The sequence below is a fragment of the Juglans microcarpa x Juglans regia genome, chromosome 4S (assembly GCF_004785595.1).
Source record: "Juglans microcarpa x Juglans regia isolate MS1-56 chromosome 4S, Jm3101_v1.0, whole genome shotgun sequence".
Classification (NCBI taxonomy): Eukaryota; Viridiplantae; Streptophyta; class Magnoliopsida; order Fagales; family Juglandaceae; genus Juglans; species Juglans microcarpa x Juglans regia.
In genome coordinates, this window is record NC_054601.1 from 17168750 (window position 1) to 17192502 (window position 23753).

The 23753-nt window shown below is 35.6% G+C and overlaps 2 protein-coding genes across 2 annotated transcripts; one reads left to right on the forward strand and one right to left on the reverse strand.

Moving 5' to 3' along the window:
• Positions 1–8886: 8886 nt before the first annotated feature.
• On the reverse strand, positions 8887–10414 carry LOC121262077. Its single transcript, XM_041164508.1, has 3 exons — positions 10067–10414; positions 9650–9848; positions 8887–9008 (listed from the first exon to the last, which is right to left on the reverse strand). Exons 1-3 carry the CDS (start codon positions 10412–10414, stop codon positions 8887–8889), a joined length of 669 nt encoding a protein of 222 aa, XP_041020442.1.
• Positions 10415–17991: 7577 nt separating this feature from the next.
• On the forward strand, positions 17992–19796 carry LOC121262292 (transcription factor MYB15-like). Its single transcript, XM_041164695.1, has 4 exons — positions 17992–18260; positions 18889–19018; positions 19178–19416; positions 19501–19796. The coding sequence occupies exons 1-4, from the start codon at positions 18128–18130 to the stop codon at positions 19596–19598; spliced, it is 600 nt and encodes a 199-aa protein (XP_041020629.1). The 5' UTR covers positions 17992–18127; the 3' UTR covers positions 19599–19796.
• Positions 19797–23753: the final 3957 nt, after the last annotated feature.

A 23753-nucleotide genomic window follows, 5' to 3' on the forward strand; every position in this document is an offset into this window, starting at 1 on the left:
TTAAAGTAATAAATACTTTTTCCATTAATTTGTTATCATTTTCAAAATATAAAAAATGTGTATATATTTGTAACACCCACTTCTCGTAGATTAGGAATGTCACGTGTTTTTTATAAAATAAACTCGACAAGAGATTTCATATTTAATAATATGAAATTAGCATTTATTCCATAAACGATTTGTCTAATAAAATGTTTTCAAAAAAACTTATATGAATAAATTGCATAAATTTATGTCATAATTATTCTATAAGTCTGAAACTAAATCAACTACTCCTTCTAATCCTGGCCTACCTGCTCATGTTCATCATCCTCACATGGGTGTTTGAAAACATGAAATAAACTAAAATGAGTCGAAGACTCATCAAGAAATCCATTACAATATAAACATAATAAACATAACGTTTTCATAAAAGTTTTCGTGCTGAAAGCTTAAAATTCATGAATGTTCATACTGATGTTTATGCAATGCATGATTGATTTATCTTAATTAACTGACTTATTTGACTGGCCAGCACACTTAACCTTGTGTGCGAGATTATGTACCGGCCCCACGTCCTGCAGCCGCGAGGGGAGCCTCTGATAGTATTCTGGCATACTATGGTGGACCACGCTTAAGTCCGTGACTTGCATATCCACCCTAAAACTGTATTGGTACAATGTATCTGAATGATCATCTGATTAACTGATATGATCTTATCTTGCACTTGACCTTAAGACAGCTTATGTGTTTTATGCATATGAGATGCATGACATAATACATACATAATTAGAATTTATGAATTTGAACATGATGCAGAATGATATGATCGTATGCTATGCCGAATGACATGTTTGCATAATTATGACATGTGAGATACATAAAGATTAGCTTTCAAGAATTGGCTTAAATAATAATTTATCCAAGCTAACATGTGATGATCCTAATTTCTGATCAAATTACTTACCTCACTGCACTTCTTCTTGAATCTCACTTTGTAGCTCGTCACCTATATGCAGTATTAACTATCATTAAATTTGTCTAAGAACAACATGTACTAATATCCTACTTAATTAATTAAATTCATAATCTAGAAGATTGTCAAATAAATCTTTTGTTTAACACTATGACCAATAAATCCTGATATTTTAAATTACTTAAATACCAATACCAATATAATAATAATCTTATTAAAATTAATAAATCTAAAATAATAATAATAATAATAATAATAATTGATATGACCCCGCGGGAATGAAATCCCTTGAACCCACAATCAATTTGAAAACTCCCCAAGAAAGCCAAAAATCAAGTCAAGGATGGAGAATCTAGACCCGATGATAACCCGTTTCAAGAATTTAGATTATATTAAAATCTAGACCCGTTGAAGAACCCGTCTCAAGAACCCAGATTACAAAGGAGGAATGCCACAAAGGTTGTGATTTACCGTTGATAAGTTCAATAGTTCAATCAAGAACAAGAGGAGAAAACTCAACTCACAAATAAAATTCAATATTGTCTAATCTCTCAAATGAGGCTACAAAAAGTTTTTAAAACCAAACTTAATCAAAACCCTAGCCAAAATAAAGCCCCTTTTACCCAAAATTACCCTTGATGAACAGTGTCGGCTACAGTACCCGTGGCTACAGTAACCCCTACAATAAATTGATGAAACCCTAGTTCCTAAAATGTAACTTTCCAAATAAGCCCTTGGCCAAAATACAAGGCCTTCCAAAAATATAGTTCATAAGAAATAAGACATGTGAGCTAAGCATCTTCAAGCCCACTTATTTTAAACTAATAAAATAAATCATTTAACCAAATTAGAAGCCTCCAATAACAATAGGCCGTTTCTCTAAGTCATGTCTTCCACAGCTTGAATAAAGTGGATCAAAGCTGGTTCTCCTTCTTCAAGCCCATCTTGAGTGTTGGGCTCTTGCTAGCTTCATCCCAAGTGGATTGCACCAATCCGTGCATTGATTCCTTGATCTTCTTGGCCCTTGATCTTGTAATTGGCCCATCTGGAATTTGCAAATGATCTTTAAGACTAGGCCCACCTTGGTTCCCATCATTCCCCTTCTCCTCAAAAGGATTTGACCTCGAATCTCCACCTGGATCAAAAGGAAAAATGTTAGTAACATTGAAAATAGCAAAAACATGATACTTACCTACTTCATATGTATTTTCATTAATTTTCTCAAGAAATTGAAAATGTTCATCCAAGCTACTCCTATCATCAACAAGCAAGGCCATTAAAGGTAATGGAGTAAGTGGATTAAAACCATAAACAACCTGAAATGGAGAATAAGAAATAGTAGTATGCAAGATTTTATATGCACACTCTAATAAGGGCAAATGATACTCCTGCAAACGTCCATGTAGCAATTCAATAAATGGCAAATGATACTCCCACAAACGTTCATGAAACACGCCTAAATTTTTTCTTACACCACTCCAATTATATGCAAACTCAATGAATGGCAAGTAATACTTCCACAAATGTTCATGCAACACGTTAATGAATGACAAATGATATTTTCACAAATGTTCATGCAATACGTCAGTGAATGGCAAATGATACTCCCACAAACGTTCATACAACATATTGAAAGTCTTCCTTACACCAAAGTTACCCAACAAACCACCATGTCTATCACACACAAGCAACTTAAGCATAAAACTAGTTGGCACACAAAATCTATTCCCTATAAACAAGTACCAATTTAATTTATAGAACTTACTAAACGATACTTTTTCACATGTTCCATACACACTAGCAAAGTCATCATCATTAGCATGCAATTCCTTATTATATTCAAGTCTCAACAATTTTGCATCTAAAATGAAGATAAAGACGTACCTTTTTGCTAAAGCATCAACCACAAAATTTTGCATACCTTGTGTGTATTTGAATACATGAGGAAAAGTCTCAACACAGTCCTCCCACTTAGCATGCATTATAGTCAACGACATACCTTGTCCCTTCAAGTGTGTAAAAAACTCATGTTCTTCAATGAAAGGTCGGTTAGGAATTGTCGCACCTGGCACAAAATCAATGTAATGCTTTATCTCCCTAATAGGTGACAATCCACAAAATACGCCGCTAGGAATCATGACCTCATATCCCTGCAACAAAGAAACAACAACACTAGGCAAAGAGTTGTTAAATTTGTTAGTATAAAAGTTTGCCTTAGCATAAAAACTCACTTTTGTCTCTCTATTTCTCTTTGCAATCTCTCTTTCTTTTTCCTTTTGTGGCACCATTCTCTTTTCTTGACTCTCAGCCACCTCTATATTTTCTTTTTCACTCTCTCTTTCTCTTGATGTTTCGGCCTCATTCTCTCTTTTCATCTCACTATATTTTTCATTTTCACTCTCTTTTTTTCTTTCACTCTCCTCCTTTTTTGAACTCTCGGCCTCACAATTGTTTTCCAACTCATTCTCTATTTTTCTTGAGGTTTCAGCCTCACCCTCATCTTTTCCCTTAGGTAGTTCGGTCTTTCCCTTTGTTACAGCTTGATCATTTTTGTCCCACTTTTGTTTCCGAGGAGTACTAGAAACAAAAGTATACCTTGATGTACCCTTTATTTTCAACTTCCTCTCCACCTTCATAGCCATGTGTACCATGTCCTCTACCTCCACATAATGTTGCAACTCAACTACATTGGCTATCTCCCTATTCAACCCACTCAAAAATTTTGTCATCGTGGCCTCCCGATCCTCCACTACGTTAGCCCGAATCATAGCCACCTTCATCTCCTTATAGTAATCCTCTACACTCCTAGACCCCTGTGTAAGATTTTGTAATTTTTGGTGGAGGTCTCTATAGTAGTGGCTAGGTACAAATCTCCGCCTCATGATAGCTTTCAACTCTCTCCAAGTTTCTACAGGCCTCTCAAGATTCCTCCTCCTATTGGTCACTAATTGATCTCACCAAATACTGGCATAATCAGTGAACTCAATTACGGCCAACTTCACCTTCTTCTCCTCGGAGTAATTATGACAATCAAACACAAACTCTATTCTTTTCTCCCACTCTAAATAAACTTCAGGGTCAGTTCTACCTTGAAATGATGATATTTTCATTTTGATGCTCCCAAGGTTCTTATCTACTCCATCTCGACCCCTCGGCTTTGCCCTAAGTCCCTTTCCACGCCTAACTCCTCTATGTCTACCCAATCCAACTTCATATGTTAAGTCTTCCTCATCCTCACCATCTCCCTCATTCTCATACTCATTTTCAACTCTACACTCACGTCGCCTCCTATCTGTCCCATATTGAAGATTTCTAATCGCTACTTCTTGACGATCCATCCTATCTCTCACTTCACCCAACACAAAGTTCAACCGCTCAAACTGCTGTTGCATGGCTTGCAACACATAGGATGAGTTATCTGCTCTCCCCTTGGTGATGCGTTACTCCGCGGAGACATTATAAGGTGCTGCACAAAAGAATGTTAGTGGCAAAAAGAAAACCTCACACACTCCCTTACGTGTTTACACTCAAATAATGGCACTCCACTCGTGTTTCACTCTTAATTGACTTTTTCCAGATAAATATAGTCTCACACTCTCTTGCCTTTTACCTCAAGAGTTTTCCCGCTCAAGTTCTTTAAGAACTAGTTGAACTAAATCAAGACAATACAACCTTATATTCTTCCAACCAGTAATATAGATCCAAGAAACAAGGAAGGAATAAAACAACACGGGACTCAAGGAATTTATATGAGGGAAAGAGTAATTATAGAACAAGATACCAACTACAAATATGTATTCAACCCCTTTGAGGATAAAACTCAATCAACAAATGTTTTTCTTTGTATTTGTTGTAACTATGTAGCAATCTTTAAATATGCTACCTCTCTTTATCTTCTTCTCATTCTTCTTCTTCTTCTTCTTCTTTTTTTTTTTTTTCGAATTTTCTTTTCTTTTCTTTTCTTTTCCTTTCCTTTCTTTTCTTTTCTTTTCTCTTCTTTTGTTTTCTTTTCCTTTCCTTTCTTTTCTTTTCTTTTCTCTTCTTTTCTTTTCCTTTCCTTTCTTTTCTTTTCTTTTCTTTTTTTCTAATTCAATCACAAACAGAAATACTCAATTGTAAAAATCAAGCAATTGAATTGAAGCACACAAGAATTGACAACGAAATAGAAGATAATCAATGGAACGAGATTCCAAGCAATTGACAAACTCAGATATGCATTAAACCCTAGAATTTTGAAACCCTAGGTGATGCAAATTTCAGCCAAACCCAAAACCCTTAGAATTTTGGCAGCCTACTTTTCGTTTCTGCAATTTTTTTTTTTTTGGCAACTCTAGAACAATGTAGCCCTAGAATTAAATTTAAGGATGCAAGAAATTAAAAGATAGAATCAGACCTGATTGGAAACCTTGCTCTGAATACCAATGATATGAACCCGCGGGAATGAAATCCCTTGAACCCATAATCAATTTGAAAACTCCCCAAGAAAGCCAAAAATCAAGTCAAGGATGGAGAATCTAGACCCGATGAGAACCCGTTTCAAGAACCTAGATTATATTAAAATCTAGACCCGTTGAAGAATCCGTCACAAGAACCCAGATTACAAAGGAGGAACGCCACAAAGGTTGTGATTTACCTTTGATAAGTTCAAGAGTTCAATCAAGAACAAGAGGAGAAAACTCAACTCACAAATAAAATTCAATATTGTCTAATCTCTCAAATGAGGCTACAAAGAGTTTTTAAACCCAAACCTAATCAAAACCCTAGCCAAAATAAAGCCCCTTTTACCCAAAATTACCCTTGATGAACAGTACCGGCTACAGTACCCGCGGCTACAGTAACCCCTACAATAAATTGATGAAACCCTAGTTCCTAAAATGTAACTTTCCAAATAAGCCCTTGGCCAAAATACAAGACCTTCCCAAAAACATAGTTCATAAGAAATAAGACATGTGAGTTAAGCATCTTCAAGCCCACTTATTTTAAATTAATAAAATAAATCATTTAACCAAATTAGAAGCCTCCAATAACAATAGGCCGTATCTCTAAGTCATGTCTTCCACAGCTTGAATAAAGTGGATCAAAGCTGGTTCTCCTTCTTCAAGCCCATCTTGAGTGTTGGGCTCTTGCTAGCTTCATCCCAAGTGGATTGCACCAATCCGTGCATTGATTCCTTGATCTTCTTGGCCCTTGATCTTGTAATTGGCCCATCTGGAATTTGCAAATGATCTTTAAGACTAGGCCCACCTTGGTTCCCATCAATAATAATAATAATAATAATAATATGAAAAATATATAAAACTTATATTATGGCCTAATCTTAGGATTGAGTTGTTACAATATTATATATTATGATTTACTATAAATCAAAATATTTATGAATTTATAAATTATTTTTATGTAATTAATTTAAAAATCTTTTAGTGATTTCTTTTATGTTAAATAATATTTTTAGTTAAATAAATATTATCATCTATACACCATATAATATAAATTAATAATTAATCTAGAAAAGACAAAAAATATTTAATTCATAATTAAATCAAATTTACAAAACACTAAATACTGCTCATACCAAAAATAGAAAAACCAATATTGGTTGCCAGCTCGGTATTTCATCCATCATCAATTGCCAGCACCTTAAGACGATCATTGGTGGCAAAAAATGCAGCAACACTAAGGATATGTTTAGATAATTAAAATATTTTAAAATTTTGTAAATAATAATAAAATGACTTAAATGAAGATATTTTATTAAATTTTACAAAATGAGAAATAAAAGTTGAATAAAATATTTTTTAAAACAAGTTTTGTACTCAAGTTTGTGAAAGTGAATAGATATAGTTAAAACTTGTTTAAATATAATTTTTGTTTGGAAATTTGTAAAAGTTGTATTAGTTTTTTTTGTTTGAGTAGTGATTAAGTAATAATTAGATGAAAAATCTAAAATTTAAAATAGATACTACAACAAGTTTTAGTTTTAGGGACGAACTAAATCTTGTCCCTAAACAGGGAATTAATGTTTGTTCGTTTTTGTGTATAATCTGTTCAAACGACGAGGAAGTAATTTATTCTGTCGGGAAAAGTTCAAAACCATTCGAACTGCAATTTGTTTATTTGAACGGGAGAGATTTGGTGGGAAAATCTTGCGGGAAGGTTGCAAGAACGTTCGAAAATATTAAAGTAATAAATACTTTTGCCATTAATTTGCTATCATTTTCAAAATATAAAAAATGTGTATATATTTGTAACACCCACTTCCTGTAGGATAGGAGTGTCATGTGTTTTTTATAAAATAAACCCGGTGAGAGATATCATATTTAATAACATGAAGTTAGCATTTATTTCATAAATGATTTGTCTAATAAAATGTCTTCAAAAAAACTTAAATGAATAAATTGCATAAATTTATGTCATAATTATTCTAGAAGTTTGAAACTAAATCAGCTGCTCCTTCTAATCCTGGCCTAACTGCTCGTGTTCATCATCCTCACCTGGGTGTTTGAAAACATGAAATAAACTAAAATGAATCGAAAACTCGTCAAAAAATCCATCACAATGTAAACATAATAAACATAACGTTTTCACAAAAGTTTTCATGCTGAAAGCTTAAAATTCATAACTATTCATACTGATGTTTATGCTATGCATGATTAATTTATTTGAATTAACTGACTGATCTGATTGGCCAACATACTTAACCTTATATGCGAGATTGTGCACCAGCCCCATGTCCCGCGGCCACGAGGGGAGCCGCTGATAGTATTCTGGCATGCTATGGTGGATCACGCTTAAGTCTGTGGCTTACACATCCACCCTAAAACTGTATTGGTACAATACATCTTAATGATCATCTGATTAACTAATCTAATCTTATCTTACACTTGAATTTAAGATAGCTTACATGTCTTATGCATATGAGATGCATGACATTATACATACATAATTATAATTTCTGAATTTTAACATGATACAGAATGATATGATCGTATCATATGTTGGATGACATGTTTGGATAATTATGACATATGAGGTACTTTTTTTTTTAAAAAAAAAAAAAAAGAGCGGAAAGTCACATGTCCAATAGTGACCTCCTCCCATATTTATTAAAAAGAGCCATCACTTATGGCGGATGAATACTGTGGTAACAAGACAAGGTCCATGGGTAACCCTAAAAAACCACAACCAAGACAACAACCAACTATAACAGGCCTATGGACACAAAAGGACAAAGAACAACCACCACAAAGAAACCAGACCTAGCATCGTAAAAAGGGAAGGCCCAAAGAATCCGAACGAATCAGGCCTCGAAGAATCCGAGGCATATTATAATTATTAGAAAAAGCCAATTCATTACATGATGCCCCTTCCTTGGCTAACCAATCCACCACCCTATTACCTTCACGAAAAACATGCTGGAAATGACAATGAATTGTGCTGGATAAATCAAAAATTTCCTCCCAGAAATCCTCTAGGTACCACACACCACATCTCCATCTAAGCCACCAAGAGATAGCCACCATAAAATCCATTTCAACTATCACATTCAATATGTTCAACTATTTACAAATTCTTAGCCCTTGAAGGAGTGCCATGAGTTCCGCTTTGTTATTAGAACCAAAACCAATATGAGATGCGTAAGCTTGGACAAGCCCACTTGAATCATCCCGAATAACCTCACCCATGCCACAAGAACCTGGATTACCAATACTACTACTATCTGTGTTCAATTTATACCACCTCAACGGCAGTTTAAACCACTTTGCAGCGTGGAACTTTCGGAACCACCGGATTTATCCTCAGGGCCTCAAGGATCATGCCATCTCTACGTGACAGACTCTTGAATTGCTTAGCCACCGAACAGAGAGATCCAAACCACACACAAATAGAATGAAGAACAAAGTTATGAGTTTCCAGAATACCTTCCATCCGAGCTAGACACCTCCTCCTCCATAAACGCCAAGTAACAATAACTGCGATGATGCCAACAATAAAGCCCACTTGCGAAGAGGAGTTAGCACACCTAAACCAACTCCTAGCTTTCTATTTTCAAGATCTACCAAGAGGGATACCAAAAAGATTGCCAAAAAAGGACCAAACTCTTTGTGAAAATTCACCCTAAAAAAAGGACATGATTTATGTCTTCAATATGACCATTATAACAATAATCACATTTGGAAGCAAGAGGAATACCAATACGACATAATCTATCATCCACACTCAAGGTCATATGCCATGCCCTCCAAAATTGAATAGACATTTTTAGTGGAAGACTATTATGCCAAATCCACGCAGATTTTGTAGAGAAAATATCTGTATTCGTAGGAGTCCAAATTAGAATATCCTTCCCATAATTCGGCCCCGATAAAGCGATTACAATCTCATCCACCTTATCTTGCCCTACTAAATTCTCCAAGAACTCCACATCCCAACTATCTGACAACCTGCAATCTTTAATTTTCAACAGGGGTGAACCCACTACAGGCATATCATTAATCAGGGGGCCACTATCCCTCCAATTATCATACCAAAAAAAGATCTCTCACTCTCTAAGCTTCCACTTAGAATTATTTAACAACAACGGAATACAATTAGCAACCATTCTCCAAAATCTAGATCCTTTATTATTATCTATGAGAGATCATGGCTTCAATTCAACATATTTTGCTTTGAAAAAATTAGCCCATAAAGAATTACCTTGAATAAGGTACCAAGCAAAACGCATATGTAAGGCTTTTTGAGTGTCTTGAAGACTTCGTACACCAAGCCCCCCTTCTTCTGCAGGTTTACAAATATGATTCCACGACACCCATTTCTTTTTCTCACGCCCATTGGCTTCCCCCCAAAAGAAAGAGCTCATCAATTTCATAATCTTGGAAATAGTAACTTGAGGGACCTGTAAAACAGCAAATAGGTGAATAGTCATACTGGATATGACATGCCTCAAAAGAACAAGTTTTCCTCCCGTATAGAGTAGTCTCATCTTCGAGCCACTGATCTTTTGTCTCACTTTATTCACCATGTCTTCTAAATGAGCCTGTTTCAATCTCCCCCGAGTTATCGGCATACCTAGATATTAGAAAGGGAAATTCCCCTCCACAAATCCAGTCTGACGTAAGAGCCGCTGCTTGTGCCTATTAGGAATTTTATCTGAACAATACAAAGCAGATTTTTGAACATTGATAGTTTGTCCTTACCACCTCTCAGAATTTGTTGCAGGACCCGCACCGACCTCTGACTTCCATTAGAAAAAATCATGACATCATCAGCATACATCAAATAGGAGACAATAGGTGCACCTTGTGCTTGAGAGAAAAGGCCAAACTGACTCTCTCGCATGCTCCTACGGATCAATTTGGAAAGGACCTCTTGTTGAATGATAAACAAATACGGAGACAGAGGATCACCTTGACGAAGACCTCGATCGCCCGAAAAGAAACCCTTAACAGTACCATTCATCATGACCGAATACCAAGGGCTAGAAATACATGAATAAATCAAATCACAAAATTGAGAGGAAAAACCAAACCTTCTTAAGAACGCAATCAACAACCCCCAATCCACCCGATCATAAGCTTTCACCATATCCACTTCCAACATGAGATTACCCCCGTGGATCCGTTTATTAATAGAATGCACCAATTCTTGGGTGAGACTAATATTCTAAAAAATGCTCCTTCCAGGAATAAAGGCTCCTTGCTCCGAAGAAATTAGGCGAGGCAATAAACCTGTTAATCGAGAGACAATAATCTTGGAGCAAATTTTATAAAACACAGAACAAAGACTGATAGGACGGAACTTATCAAAACTTGTGGGCGACTCCATCTTTGTTATAGGAACCAAATATGAGGCAGTAAAAAATTTAGGAAGGTGCTTAACCGTAAAGAATTCCAAAACTGCCTTCCACACATCAACTTTAACCACCTCCCAACTGCTTTTATAAAAACCCAAGCCAAACCCATCAGGACCCGAAGTACTGTGATTCATAATGGTTGACAAGGCCTTAAAAACTTCCTCTACCGTTGGCGGGTGAAGTAGGGTGATATTTTCCTCCTCTAGTATGACCGGATCAATGATCCCTTCCAAACTAGGTTGCTCAACAGGTGGATCCCCTTGAAGTGAAGCTTGAAAAACCTTCACCGCCCCTTGGTGTATGCTTTCCGGACTCTCATGGAGCACCCCATTCGATCTCATTTCCATCACTCTTTTCCTTCTCTTGTTAGCAAGACAAGTATGGAAAAACTTTGAGTTACGATCGCCCTTCACCTTCCATTTTAACTTAGCCATTTGTGCCAATCTCATCTCTTCTCGATGCCTCCAACCAGCCAGAGCCGAGACTGCCTCATGTAGCTTCTCTCCAAATTAACCTCCCAATTTGTTTGAAGTTGTTGTTCAATCACCTCAACCTGTTTTTTAAGGGCATCAATACGACCCAAAGTGTGGCCAGATACCCTTTTGTTCCATTCCCGAAGCATCACCTTTGTTTGTTTTAATTTCCTGCTTAAAATCTGTAATGGAGAACCTTCCACCCATAAATTTCAAGCAAACCAAACACAATCCAAGAAACCAAGATGATCCACCCACATTTGTTGGAAACGAAACGGAGCCGGCCCATATGAGAAAGGATCTTTTTTGAGCTCAATGAACATGGGGGCATGATTCGAAGTGGAGCGCGACAAATAAGAACAAATAGCATTAAGAAATAAATTAGTGAAAGAACTATCCGTTAGAGCGCGATCAAGCCATGCCCATGAGTGGACCAAACCCAACTGCCTATTACACCAAGAGAACACACTCCCTTTCGTAGCCACCTCCATATGACCCCGTTGATGAATCCAATCATTCAAATCATCCATAGCAACATGAGGCCGAGGTCTACCTCTTCTCCTTTTTGAGTCGTTCCGGATGATATTAAAATCTCCCACAAAAACACAAGGTTTAGACCTCAAATTATTAATGCTAAGATCTTCCCACAGGTAATGCCTTTCTGCCCAGGAACATTTAGTATAAATCACAGACAGCAAAAACTTCTCTGCACCATCACCTACAATAATTGAAATAAATTGTATTCCCAACCTGGCAACTTGCACCTTATAACTACTACTCTAGAATAGAAAAAATATAAATAAATAGAAAAATATAATTCATAATTAAATCGAATTTACAAAACACCATATACTATTCATACCAAAAATAGAAAAAATCTAAATAAAAGATAGAAACAACTATGATTCGAGCTCTCTGTACATATCCTCGACTGCAGCTAATTGTCTTTCTACCTGTGTCAGTCGAGTATTGATCATGACCTGAGTCACATTAATGGCATGAATCTCTGTACGTAACTCAGAGATGCTAGCATTAATCTTTATATGTAACTCATAGATGCTAGCATTAATCTCTATACGCAACTCAAACATGGCAGTATGCACTGCATTGATCATCGTTGATGTGTGTCCACCGATCTTTGCACGCAGCATGTCAGGCATCTCCTCACGAGTAGATGTGCGTGGTGCCTCTGCTTGTGTAGATGCCTCACCAACCGATACTACAGGATCTCCAGACTGTGCATCTCTCTGAATATCAACCCGGTCAGCAACATGTCCACAAAAACGAAGTCTTAAGTGTCTCGTGCTCCGTGACAGGTGATGCTGTTGATTGGTCCCATCGGCTCTCGTGAACGCTCGGAAACATCTGGCATGACTTCCAAATATAGCAAAAATTGAGTGATCAAGATTCTGAATGACAGTATATATGTCATAATGTACCCAGCCTTTGATTGATTCCTCTCTAATACATACTCCACGAGGTCGATAGGAATACCATGAGCAACTTGTATCATAAATTTCGCTCGATCCATGCCAATCTCGGTCTTGTGCTGTCAAAGGTCAATATTGTTGACGATTATCATATTTATGATCTTGAAGAAAGAAGATAAATTTGTTTGCCTGATGCTCTTCATCTTATCATACGCAGGAGCATCTGGACCAATAATCAAGTCTCTCACCTCATTATTAGCGAGGGTATCGACCTTGTCTATGTAAACTGCTACTTCGTCTTGAGTTGTCTCTGCATCACCCGAAGGATCAGATTCTCTAGGCAGCACGTTCGGATAGGCATCTCACAGTCTAAGAATGCCGAGTTATTCAATGAGTCCATCTGCTAAAAATGTAACTAGAGTTCCTCGGACAGAGATCCTATATGCCCTTCCGTCGTCTGGGCTGGCACCACCGATCTATTTATAGAACTTAGCAACGATGTCAATATAGGATACGAGCTTCCATGCTTCTTCTCTCTAATCTAGGATTGGTGCCCAATCACGATCGCTGAATACAGATTGAAGGGAATGACCCTCCCATATAAGAGTCATGAAATCAGACAGTTTTACCTGCTGCTCCAGTAAAACAGTCTACTCTCGAACTGTTTGTATGGAATGTTCGCCTAATCTGCCACGTTTACGGCTCCTATAAAACATTATTATCAACATGAAATTTAAAAAATAAAATATATATTCAACATTAGTGATAAAATGTAATATTTTTAAATATTCACAAAATTATATACTAATAGCAATTTAATAAATTAATTGATAGAACAACAAAATGCGATGAAAATAAATTAATAAGTTAATATAAATTAATTTATTTAGATGATCCAGAGTACAGGAATCCATGGCGGGAAGTGGAGAAGTTTGCACTAAGAAATGTATATGTTATATTCTAGAGTCATATGAACTACATGAAAAAGTTGATAGTCCAGCAAATGAAGAAGCATATTAAGAAAATAAATCAGATATCAATCTATTTATTGATCTAAGCCAATATGACATGGTCTTATTGGGTAGAGAAGATATTCAACCCGAAGCAATAGAAGGTAAAATGTTGGAAAAACATGAATCAACTGAAGTGTCTAGTGAGGATGAGGGCAACTGGTCTAGCAAAACTGATAGTGAATCAATTTCAAACAGATATTTGTATAAGTATCATTCTTATAAATATCTGTAACGTTTGTTCGAATAATAATTTATTACAATTTCAAACATATATACCTCCTAAATGCAAAGCAGCACGTGCACCATCCCCATCTATTACCGACTCCCTGTGTGGTTCACCTATCATCAATAGTGGGTCAACATCACCAAATCCAAAATAAGATATTTTATCAAATTAAATACCACATTTAATACTCGATTTAAGTAATATATATCTATAAAATAAAATAATTTAATTAAAATATATGTTTTAATTACTATATATATAACTGTTGTAACCCAGTGCTGAGGTCGGGGTATTACGAGGGGTGTCTGCATAAAGAAAGTAAGGAAATTGGGTAAAATTAAAATTGATATTCCCGATGATCACACCGGTCGCTCTAGGGATTCAACAACTTGGCTTGGTTCTTGTTGGTATCCTTACTCGCAAATATACACCGATGACTACATCCTTCAAAGCTAAAGTTTTCCTAGATGTGAAAGACCACATAAAAAATCATTGCTTGGTAATAAGCTGCATCCCAAGAAACTAAATGTTAATTTAAAATTATTTTGTATTTATACTAATTGTTTATAATTTTTGAAAGGATGAGTTTGAACTTAATTTTGGCCGACGAGAGGATCGACTAACAGTTGGGGAGCTGATGTCGAATGCATTTCGGGAGTGCAAAGGTCGATGTCATACACACTATTAGAAGTTTAGTACTACAATAGAAGCGCACCAAAAATCCATTTCAAGCAATGTCACCAAACGAGTGAGAGAAAGTTTGTAATATGTTTGAACATCTTGCTTATCAAGTAACTTTACTGCTATCTTTTTTTAATAGTATATGATAGTGTATTAAATATATAGACATAATATTTTTTAGCAACGGAGTACTGTGACGAAACAAATAGATCAAATTTAGCGATACATCATCATGTGGGTTCTTGATTTTTTCATCATTTATCTAAAAAAATTGTAAGTTATGCTAGTCCCTATTAAATATTAATATACTTTTTTTTTTTTTTCTGAAGTTCTAATATAGATTTTCCTTTTGCAACAAGAAGAAAGACTTGTTGTCTATGATCTGACCCAATTGTATGCTAAAGCACATAAAAATCGTGATGGTGTTTGGACCAGTCCCGAAACAGAGACAAATTATGTAAGTTTCTTTAATTCTATTGTCTAATAATATTTTTGTTACTTATACTAACTTTAATATTTTTTTTTGTAGGACAATATGATATCCTTAAAGAAACTGCTACGGATTCAACTGATAAATCATCTGTCAATGATGCTCGAATCTTTTCTCAAGTCTTTGGATCACGTTCTGGATATTTGAGGGTTTAGAATGTTGCGTGAAGCCATCTTCAACATCATTATCCTCTTCTCAAGTCAGATTGAATGACAAAAGTAATGAATTAGAGGAAGCAAGATTTGAGATAGAACAACTAAGGTCCAAAGAAAAAGAGTTGCTGATCCGATTAGATCAAACAGTAGATTTAGAGGCGAGATTAAAAGAGAACATGTAGAAGAGACTGGAGATGAATAATAAAAAATTGTTTGAATAGTGACAATTAATGATATCCCAAAACTCTATGCCACCACCGCAATCTTAAAACCTATTTTTTCAATTTTCTTTTTATTATTTTGTTCTAAACATTGACATTTGAGTAATTATGATGTTTAAATTCTATTTGCTCCATATTTATATTATTATTATGGAATTTTTATTAATTCATTTTTGTATGATGAGCATCGTTCGAACGGGAAATACACATTTCGAATGGTAAATTACAATTAATAAATCCATTCAAGCAGAAATAACCCATTCGAACGATAACTGAGAAATATAGTCTGTTTGAACTGACATAATTTTTGTACATATAATGATTGTTCAAACAAATAAAATATTTGTTTGAACAACAGTAATATGACAAAGCTCATTAGAACAGACAGAATTTCCGATCATATGATGTCTGTTTGAATAATAAAATTTATGTTCGAGCAAAAGTAATATGAAAATTTTGGTGTTTGAACAAATATAATCTGTTCGAATGGGTTGTCCATTTAAGCAGGATCAAATTATTCAATTGTTCAAATTATTCGAACGAGTTTTTGAGAAGAAAATAGTTTGTCTACAAGAAAAAAAAAAAAAAAAAAAACCTATTCGAATGCTTTCGAATGGTTCTACCCAATTTCGTCCCTAAAACTAATTTTTTGAGACGTCTCTAAAAACCTTTTGAGACAAGTTTTTCGAGATAAAATAAAGACGAAATATTTTCATTTTCAAAAATTTTTTACAATGAAATTTAATTTTTTTGAGACAAAATGATTCGTCCCAAAAAATTCAATCTCTTATAGTGATATATATATCTATTGGGTTTGAATGATATATGAGAATAAAGTTATGAGATATTTTGAAAATTTTAGAAATATCTGGTGTTTTCCAAACATGCCCTAACTATATAAAAGAAAATAGTGTTTCTTCTTTTCGCCCTCTGATTGTAGGCGCTACAGTAGTACTAGGACTCTAATGAGCCGAGTCATGGCTTCCTTGACAAGTTACTGTATATTTGCTTTATGATTTATTAGGCATTGAAGTGTTATCTTCCAAGTAAACATTGTTGGACTTCTAATGGACACTTGTCGGCACACATTGGTGTTAAGATGGTTAATTTTTGCAAGTTCTCGTAATGATGAGACCGTTTAGACCGTTTTGAGGGAATGCTTGGAGAATATATAATGGGATGAGAATTTTGTAAATTGTATTAAAATAGTTTGTGAATAGTAGTAAGATAATTTAAGTTAAGTATTTATTAGATTTTGGAAACTAAGAAAAAAAAGTGAATAAAAGATATTATAAATTTTAAAAAATTGTTATAATATTATTTTTATTTTAGGATTTGAAAAAGTTAAATTATTTTTTATTTTTATTTAAAAATTTAGAAACGTTGTAATGACTAGTTTGAAATTGTTTGTGTTTTAATAATGTTTGTGAAGGAAATGAGATTAGATAAAATGAAACGAGATGGGATGAGAGATGTTACCGGACATCTCGTAAGAGATCTCATATGAGCTTTAAATAGTAGTAGTGATATAGTTTATAAATAGTAATAAAATAATAATAAATAGTTAATGAATGGTAATGCAATAGTCAGAAAATATCTTAATTATATTGTCAAACATACCCTAACATATAATATTATTTTTATTTTGGCATTTGAAAATTTAAAATTTTTTTTTATTTGAAAATTTGAAAAAATTATAATGATTAATTTGAAAAAATCATAATGATTAGTTTGAAACTGTTTGTATTTGAATAATGTCTGGTAAGAAAATGAGATGAGATGGAAAGAAAATAAGATGATGTTTGGTAACATATGATCTCCTAAGAGATCTTAAATTAATGATCTGTAAATAGTAGCGAAGTAGTTTATGAATAGTAATAAAATAATAATAAATAGTAATAAATAATTTATAAATATAATAAAATAATTTAAAAATAATTTAAAACAATTATGTTGTCAAACATATCTTAACATATATAGAGGAGCGACATGACGATAAAAATGATCAAAATCGAAAACCAAGTGGGTACTTATTTTTTCAAAATTAAAATATATATTTATAAAACAAATCTAATTAAAATTCCCCATCTCTCTAAAATAACAAAATACAAATTTGACATATATGCATGCCGACAGCCATCAAGATCAATCGATCGAAGGACAGCTAAAAAGCTATGCAATCGAAGCCATTAATATTTTCCACCGGCCCGTACGTGCCGCAGATTATTTTTGACCATTAGACACCAAAAGGTAGTGCTTAAAACTTTTGAAAACGGAAGAAGAAACCAAGAAGAATATTGGGGTACTAACCGACATGATGAGATCAATATTTCTCAGCATTGGAATGTGACAAAATCATTTCGTCATTTGCTTTAAAATCAAAGGCAAAATTAGAGGCATCTTTTCTAATCTTCTAGGGAAAAAATGGGCGGCTGTACTTTTGAAAACATGCATGCAGCATGAAGCATGATAGAGGAATAAAAAGGCTATTTGATAACCTCTGGAAGTGCGCCATAATAAGCTCAGGAAACTCACTCAACAGGGGGAGAGAGAGAGAGAGAGAGAGAGAGAGAGAGAGAGATCAGAATAGCGATCATATAGGGTTTTCAGCTAAAGAAAAAGATCAGAAAGGGATGGCAAAGGCTCCTTGTTGTGAAAATATGGGGCTAAAGAAGGGACCATGGACTCCTGAAGAAGATCGGATTCTGATTTCTTACGTCCAACTATACGGACATGAAAATTGGCGGGCTCTTCCAAAACAAGCAGGTACTTACGTACGCAAGAACAAAAGTGCAGTAGTACTATGTATTCTGAACACAAATTTTAGAACCTGTTTTGCATCTTGTACGTGTTGGCGGGCGGCCGGAAGGCAGGGTGATAGATCATGTTCCAGTTCTAAATTACTAACATCATGACCAAGCAAGCTCATGACTCGGTCATGATATAATATTAGGGTTAGGAGCTTTTAATATTAGAGATCATGTTGGTCTCTGTCTTTTATTAGCTTCCTAATCCCCTAATATGATTGAATGATGTTGATAACCTTTGATAGGTAAAGAGATATATCTTCTTGTTAACTTGTTATATATAATTATATATCACTTGCATGTCTTAAAAAATATAACATCTTAGTGTTCCTAAGTTGTTTTTTTAGAACTTTTACGTAATAAGGATAAAGTCTTGTTGATGTTTCATTGGACATAATTTAAATCCTCTTTCCGGAATGAAATCTACAGAATTTCTTGAATTTCTGGAACAGTTTCCTACATATATTTGAGGTTTCTCATGTATGTCTTGATAATCGAAGGGAAGGAAACGTTGGAGAGAATTCTGTTAATATAATTAATAAATCATGTTCCCGAATACATAAGTCTGCTTTTTTACAATTCTTCAGGTTTACTAAGGTGTGGAAAGAGTTGCAGGCTTCGGTGGAAGAATTACTTGCGGCCAGACATAAAACGAGGAAACTTCAGCAAGCAAGAAGAAGAGGCCATCATCAAGCTTCACCAACTTCTTGGAAACAGGAAAGCATAGAATTATTTTGCGAACTCAACCTTTAATTACATGAGATTAAGCTCAAGATTGCATATATATATATATATATATCATCTCTGCTCTCTAACAAAAAATTAAGGCAATATTCACGCATCTAAATGATGAGACTGATCTTCTTTCATCTACAGGTGGTCCGCCATTGCAACAAGACTACCCGGACGAACGGACAATGAGATAAAGAACTTCTGGAACAGCCAGTTGAAGAAGAGACTTAAGCAAAACCCAGCCACACGGCCAGCCACCATTAAACAGAATGTCGGAATGCCTGTTTGTACACTAAACACGAGCACTTCTAATCATGCTTCTGCTACTTTTCCCCCCCAACAGTCTCAGAAGGTTTTGGGTAATTTACAAACCGATTCGACAAATGATTGGAGTATCCTGGCAAGAAATGTTTCTGCAACAAGGGATTATCCACTTACAGGCCGAGGACATCTATCTCTACTGTCCCATGATCCCACAAAGGAGACCATGATCAATAGCAGTTCTTCTATGAGTGATGAAATGAATTTTTGGTACAAACTCTTCGCCACGTCGGGGACTCATTAAACCTTCGTAAACTTAGGACATGATCATGTTCATGGGTAGGTTTAGAGTAATTTATAGTTCGATTGCATTGTTCGTTTTTAATTGTGTTGCGTTTGGTTGGCTGGATTTTGGGAGGAGGATTTGTATTTGTCTTTAAAAGCTATATCTTTTAATTGGATCATATATTAAAATTTCTATTTGTACCACATTTTAAACATTAGTTTAAACCACATTAAAACCATCAATTCCCACCAAAATTTTCGCCACTAAAATAAACATTCTTTGTATACGTAAAAGAACTCATCCAACTGAGAAAAACTGTCGAAAAAAGCTGAGAATTTTTGTAGTTTTGGAGCAGTCGTAATAGTAAGTTCAACCACTTCCTGCCCATGAAAAAGACATCTGAATTCCAACTCCGACTCCGACTTGTCAGAGTGGATCAGTTGGACTTGAGTTTTTTTTTTTTAAATTTTAGTTTTATATTTAGCCCATTTTTTAAAGAGTTTTTTGTACTAGGCAGCTTTCAAATTTTATTTTTTCAAGCAATTAAAAACTAAAACAAAATTATTCACTGCTTATGTACTTCTTCTATATATACTAATATATATTTAAACTATTTTTATACTATAACTTTTTTTTTTTGGGCCAAGAGCTGGTAGCCACACACATAGCGACCCCGTCTCAAATTTATTTAAAAAAACTATCACTTGTAGCGGAGGAAAACCGTGGTAATATAATTACACTTGGGGGTTTACAAAGTAAAATAAACCGTCCAAAAATATACCCAAAACCAAGTGTCAAGACAAGCCAGAAACCAAAATAAATTCTACCAAACCTAAGCCAAAAACCCAAAAAGACTACAAACAACGTGCTCGATGAAAGAGTAAAACAATGTGCTGAGCGTAAACCAAGATGCAAGACAAAGACACAACTCGACGAAACGTAAAGCCATAAACCTTGAGCAGTGCATGAAACAACGTAAGCGCAACTGACCACATTTACGTAAACGAACACAACCACTCACTTAGTCCTCAAATACGGCAAAGACAATTTATCTGTTCTAATCAATCCTTTAAGGTGCTTTGGAACATGCAAAAGAGATCTCCAAACCAAGGTCGAACCTTGAGCACCCATTTTTGCCAAATAGTCAACCGGCGCATTTCCTTCCCGATAAATATGATTAATAACAAACTCTCCACCTTCGTACAATCTCATCGCCTCCTCCCAGAAATCTTCTAAGTACCACACTCCACAATGCTTCTTCTGAATCCAAGACACAAACCAAGGAGTCAGACTCAATGTCTACCTGATACAGTCCCAAAGCACAACAATATTTCAATCCTATTAATAAAGCCTTCAACTCCACCAGATTATTCGAACCCTCCCCAAGATAGGACAAAAAAGGAAGCACCATGTCACCACGCAAATCCCGAATAATACCCCATGCACCTAACCTTCCTGGATTGCCGAGGCTACACCCATCAATATTTAATTTAAACCTTCCATGCCTAGGTCTCACCCAACTAACCAATTTAACCTTCATTGCTTTAATGCGAATAATCAGAATATTCAAATCTCTCAACCTCTCCTCATCAGCAAAGGCAATTTTTGTTAGTGTAGGAAAGCTACTTTGCACTTTCCTTAGCCACACACAAATAAACCTCTAAATCTCTTCCGTCGAGATGCATTTACCTTCCATCCTTGCCTTACACCTGCATTGCCACAACTTCCAAATAATAATAGAAGGAAGAATACCCACAATACAACCCACCTGGGACTTGGTAGACGCACGTCTAAACCAAAGCGAAACCAAGTCAAACCATCGTTTATTTGGGTCATAAGGAATGCCCAAGATAATTGAGAACCTCTTCCAAATTCCAGAAGCCAAATCACCTACAGCGAAAACGCGATAAATCCTCATACCTCCCTTGGATACAACAATTACACTTGGACGTAATAGGAATACCAACTCTCCACAACCTATTATTAACACTTAAACTGTTATGAAAAGCTTTCCACATTAAAATGGAATTTTTTTTTTTGGCAAAGCTGCATGCCACACCCACTTAGCCCAAGGCACTGCTGGCGCCGAAACCCAAATACAATTCCAGGCACTTTTGGTGGAGAAACCGCCATCTTTATTATGTAGCCAAACAAGTAAATCTTGTCCAGCTTTGTGAGCCCCCAAGAAACTACAAATTTCCTCCGTTTTTTGTATTCCAACGAGCCTATCTAAGACTTCAATGTCCCATCCATTTTCAATTTTTAATTCAGCCAACTTCAACTGTGGCACTTCCACCACAGGACAAGAATTAGCAAGAGGTCCTTCATTCAACCAATGATCCCATCAAAAAGAAATATTCCCATCCCGGACTCTCCATTTTGAATTATCTAACACCGCCGGAATACACTTCACTACCATCTTCCAAAACCGCGAACCCTTTTTGGGATCTAATAAAGAAACATATTTATCCCCAATATATTTAGCACGAAAAATTGTGACCAAAGATCATTCCCAGTCATAACCTTCCATGCAAATTTCATATGAAGTGAAGTCTGAACCTCATCAAAATCACGGAGGCCAATACCCCCCTCATCAGTTGGCTTACACATCGACTTCCAAGCAACCCATTTCTTTTTATCCTTTCCATCTTTTCGCCCCCAAAAAAATGCACTTAAAAGCCTGTTTAGATTTTTCAAAATCCCTTTTGGCAACTGAAGGATAGACATAATATGGATAGGCATACTGGCTAGCACATGCTTCAACAAAATCAACTTGCCACCAGCCGAGAGACATTTTAATTTCCACCCCCCAAGTTTATTCCTCACACGATTAAAAATAGGCTCCAAATGTACATTTTTTAACCTCCCATTAATAATAGGTGCACCAAGATAAGTAAAAGGAAAAGTACCTTCTATAAAACCCGTGATATTAAGTAGCTCCCTCTTCCTCCCTGATGAAACTTACTTAGCAAAATACATGGTCGTTTTATCCTTACTAACTTGCTGCCCAGACCAAGACTCATAAGTCTCAATCACCTTCATCAATTCTCTCATCGACTTCTTCCCTCCATTTGAAAAGATAACAATATCATCCGCATAAAGAAGATGAGAAACAAGAGGTGTACCTCTTAGGTGAGAGAAACTTTTAATATTGCCACACAAAAAATTCCTCTTTAATAATCGAGAAAACACTTCTTCTATAATGATAAACATATATGGCGATAAAGGGTCACCCTGACGCAAACCCCGACCTCCTGGAAAAAACCCCGAGACATGCCATTCATCATGATTGAATACTAGGGCAAAGCATTACAATTCCTGATCAAATTACAAACCGAAGGAGAGAAACCAAAAGCTGCCAACACATGCAAAAGAAACTCGCACTCCACCCTATCGTAAGCCTTCGCCATATCAAGTTTCAAAATAACACTACCACCCATAACCTTCTTATCAAGAGAATGTACCATTTCTTGCGTAAGGCTAATACTATAAAAAACACTTCTATCTTGGATAAACGCACACTGCTCTGAAGAGATCAAAGAGGACAATAGAGGCGCAAGTCTTGCCACCCATACCTTAGTGCAGATTTTATAAAACACAGAACATGAGCTGAAAGGCTAAAACTTATCAAATCCCATCGGCTGAGCCATTTTCGGAATAAGCACTACAAAAGAAGCCATGTAGAATCTGGGAAGAGGAACCCCCCATTCCAGTACCGCCTCCACCACCTCTGAACGTACAATATCCCAGCATGCACAATAGAATTCTGACCCAAAACCATCTGGCCCCAGACTACTCTTTATGGGAATACTGAAGACAGCTTGTTTCACCTCTTCTTCAGTAGGCAACGAACAGAGTCTCAAATTTTCCTCATCAGGAATCACATTAGTCACTAAGTCCCCCAAATCCGGCAATACAACTCGTGTAGACTAGCCCAAAAATTCCATGAAATAATGTACGGCACCATCATGGATTTCCTTCGGTGATGTTAACATGGACACATTTAGAAGTCTCATCTCCAAAATCCTTGCTTGCTTCCTCTTATTAAGAATGCCATGAAAATAACGCGAATTCTTATCCCCAAAATTTCACCATCGAACTTTAGCAGACTGAGCTAACCAAACTTCTTCCCGATGAAGCCATGTATCCAACTCCATTTTTGAAGCAAACAAG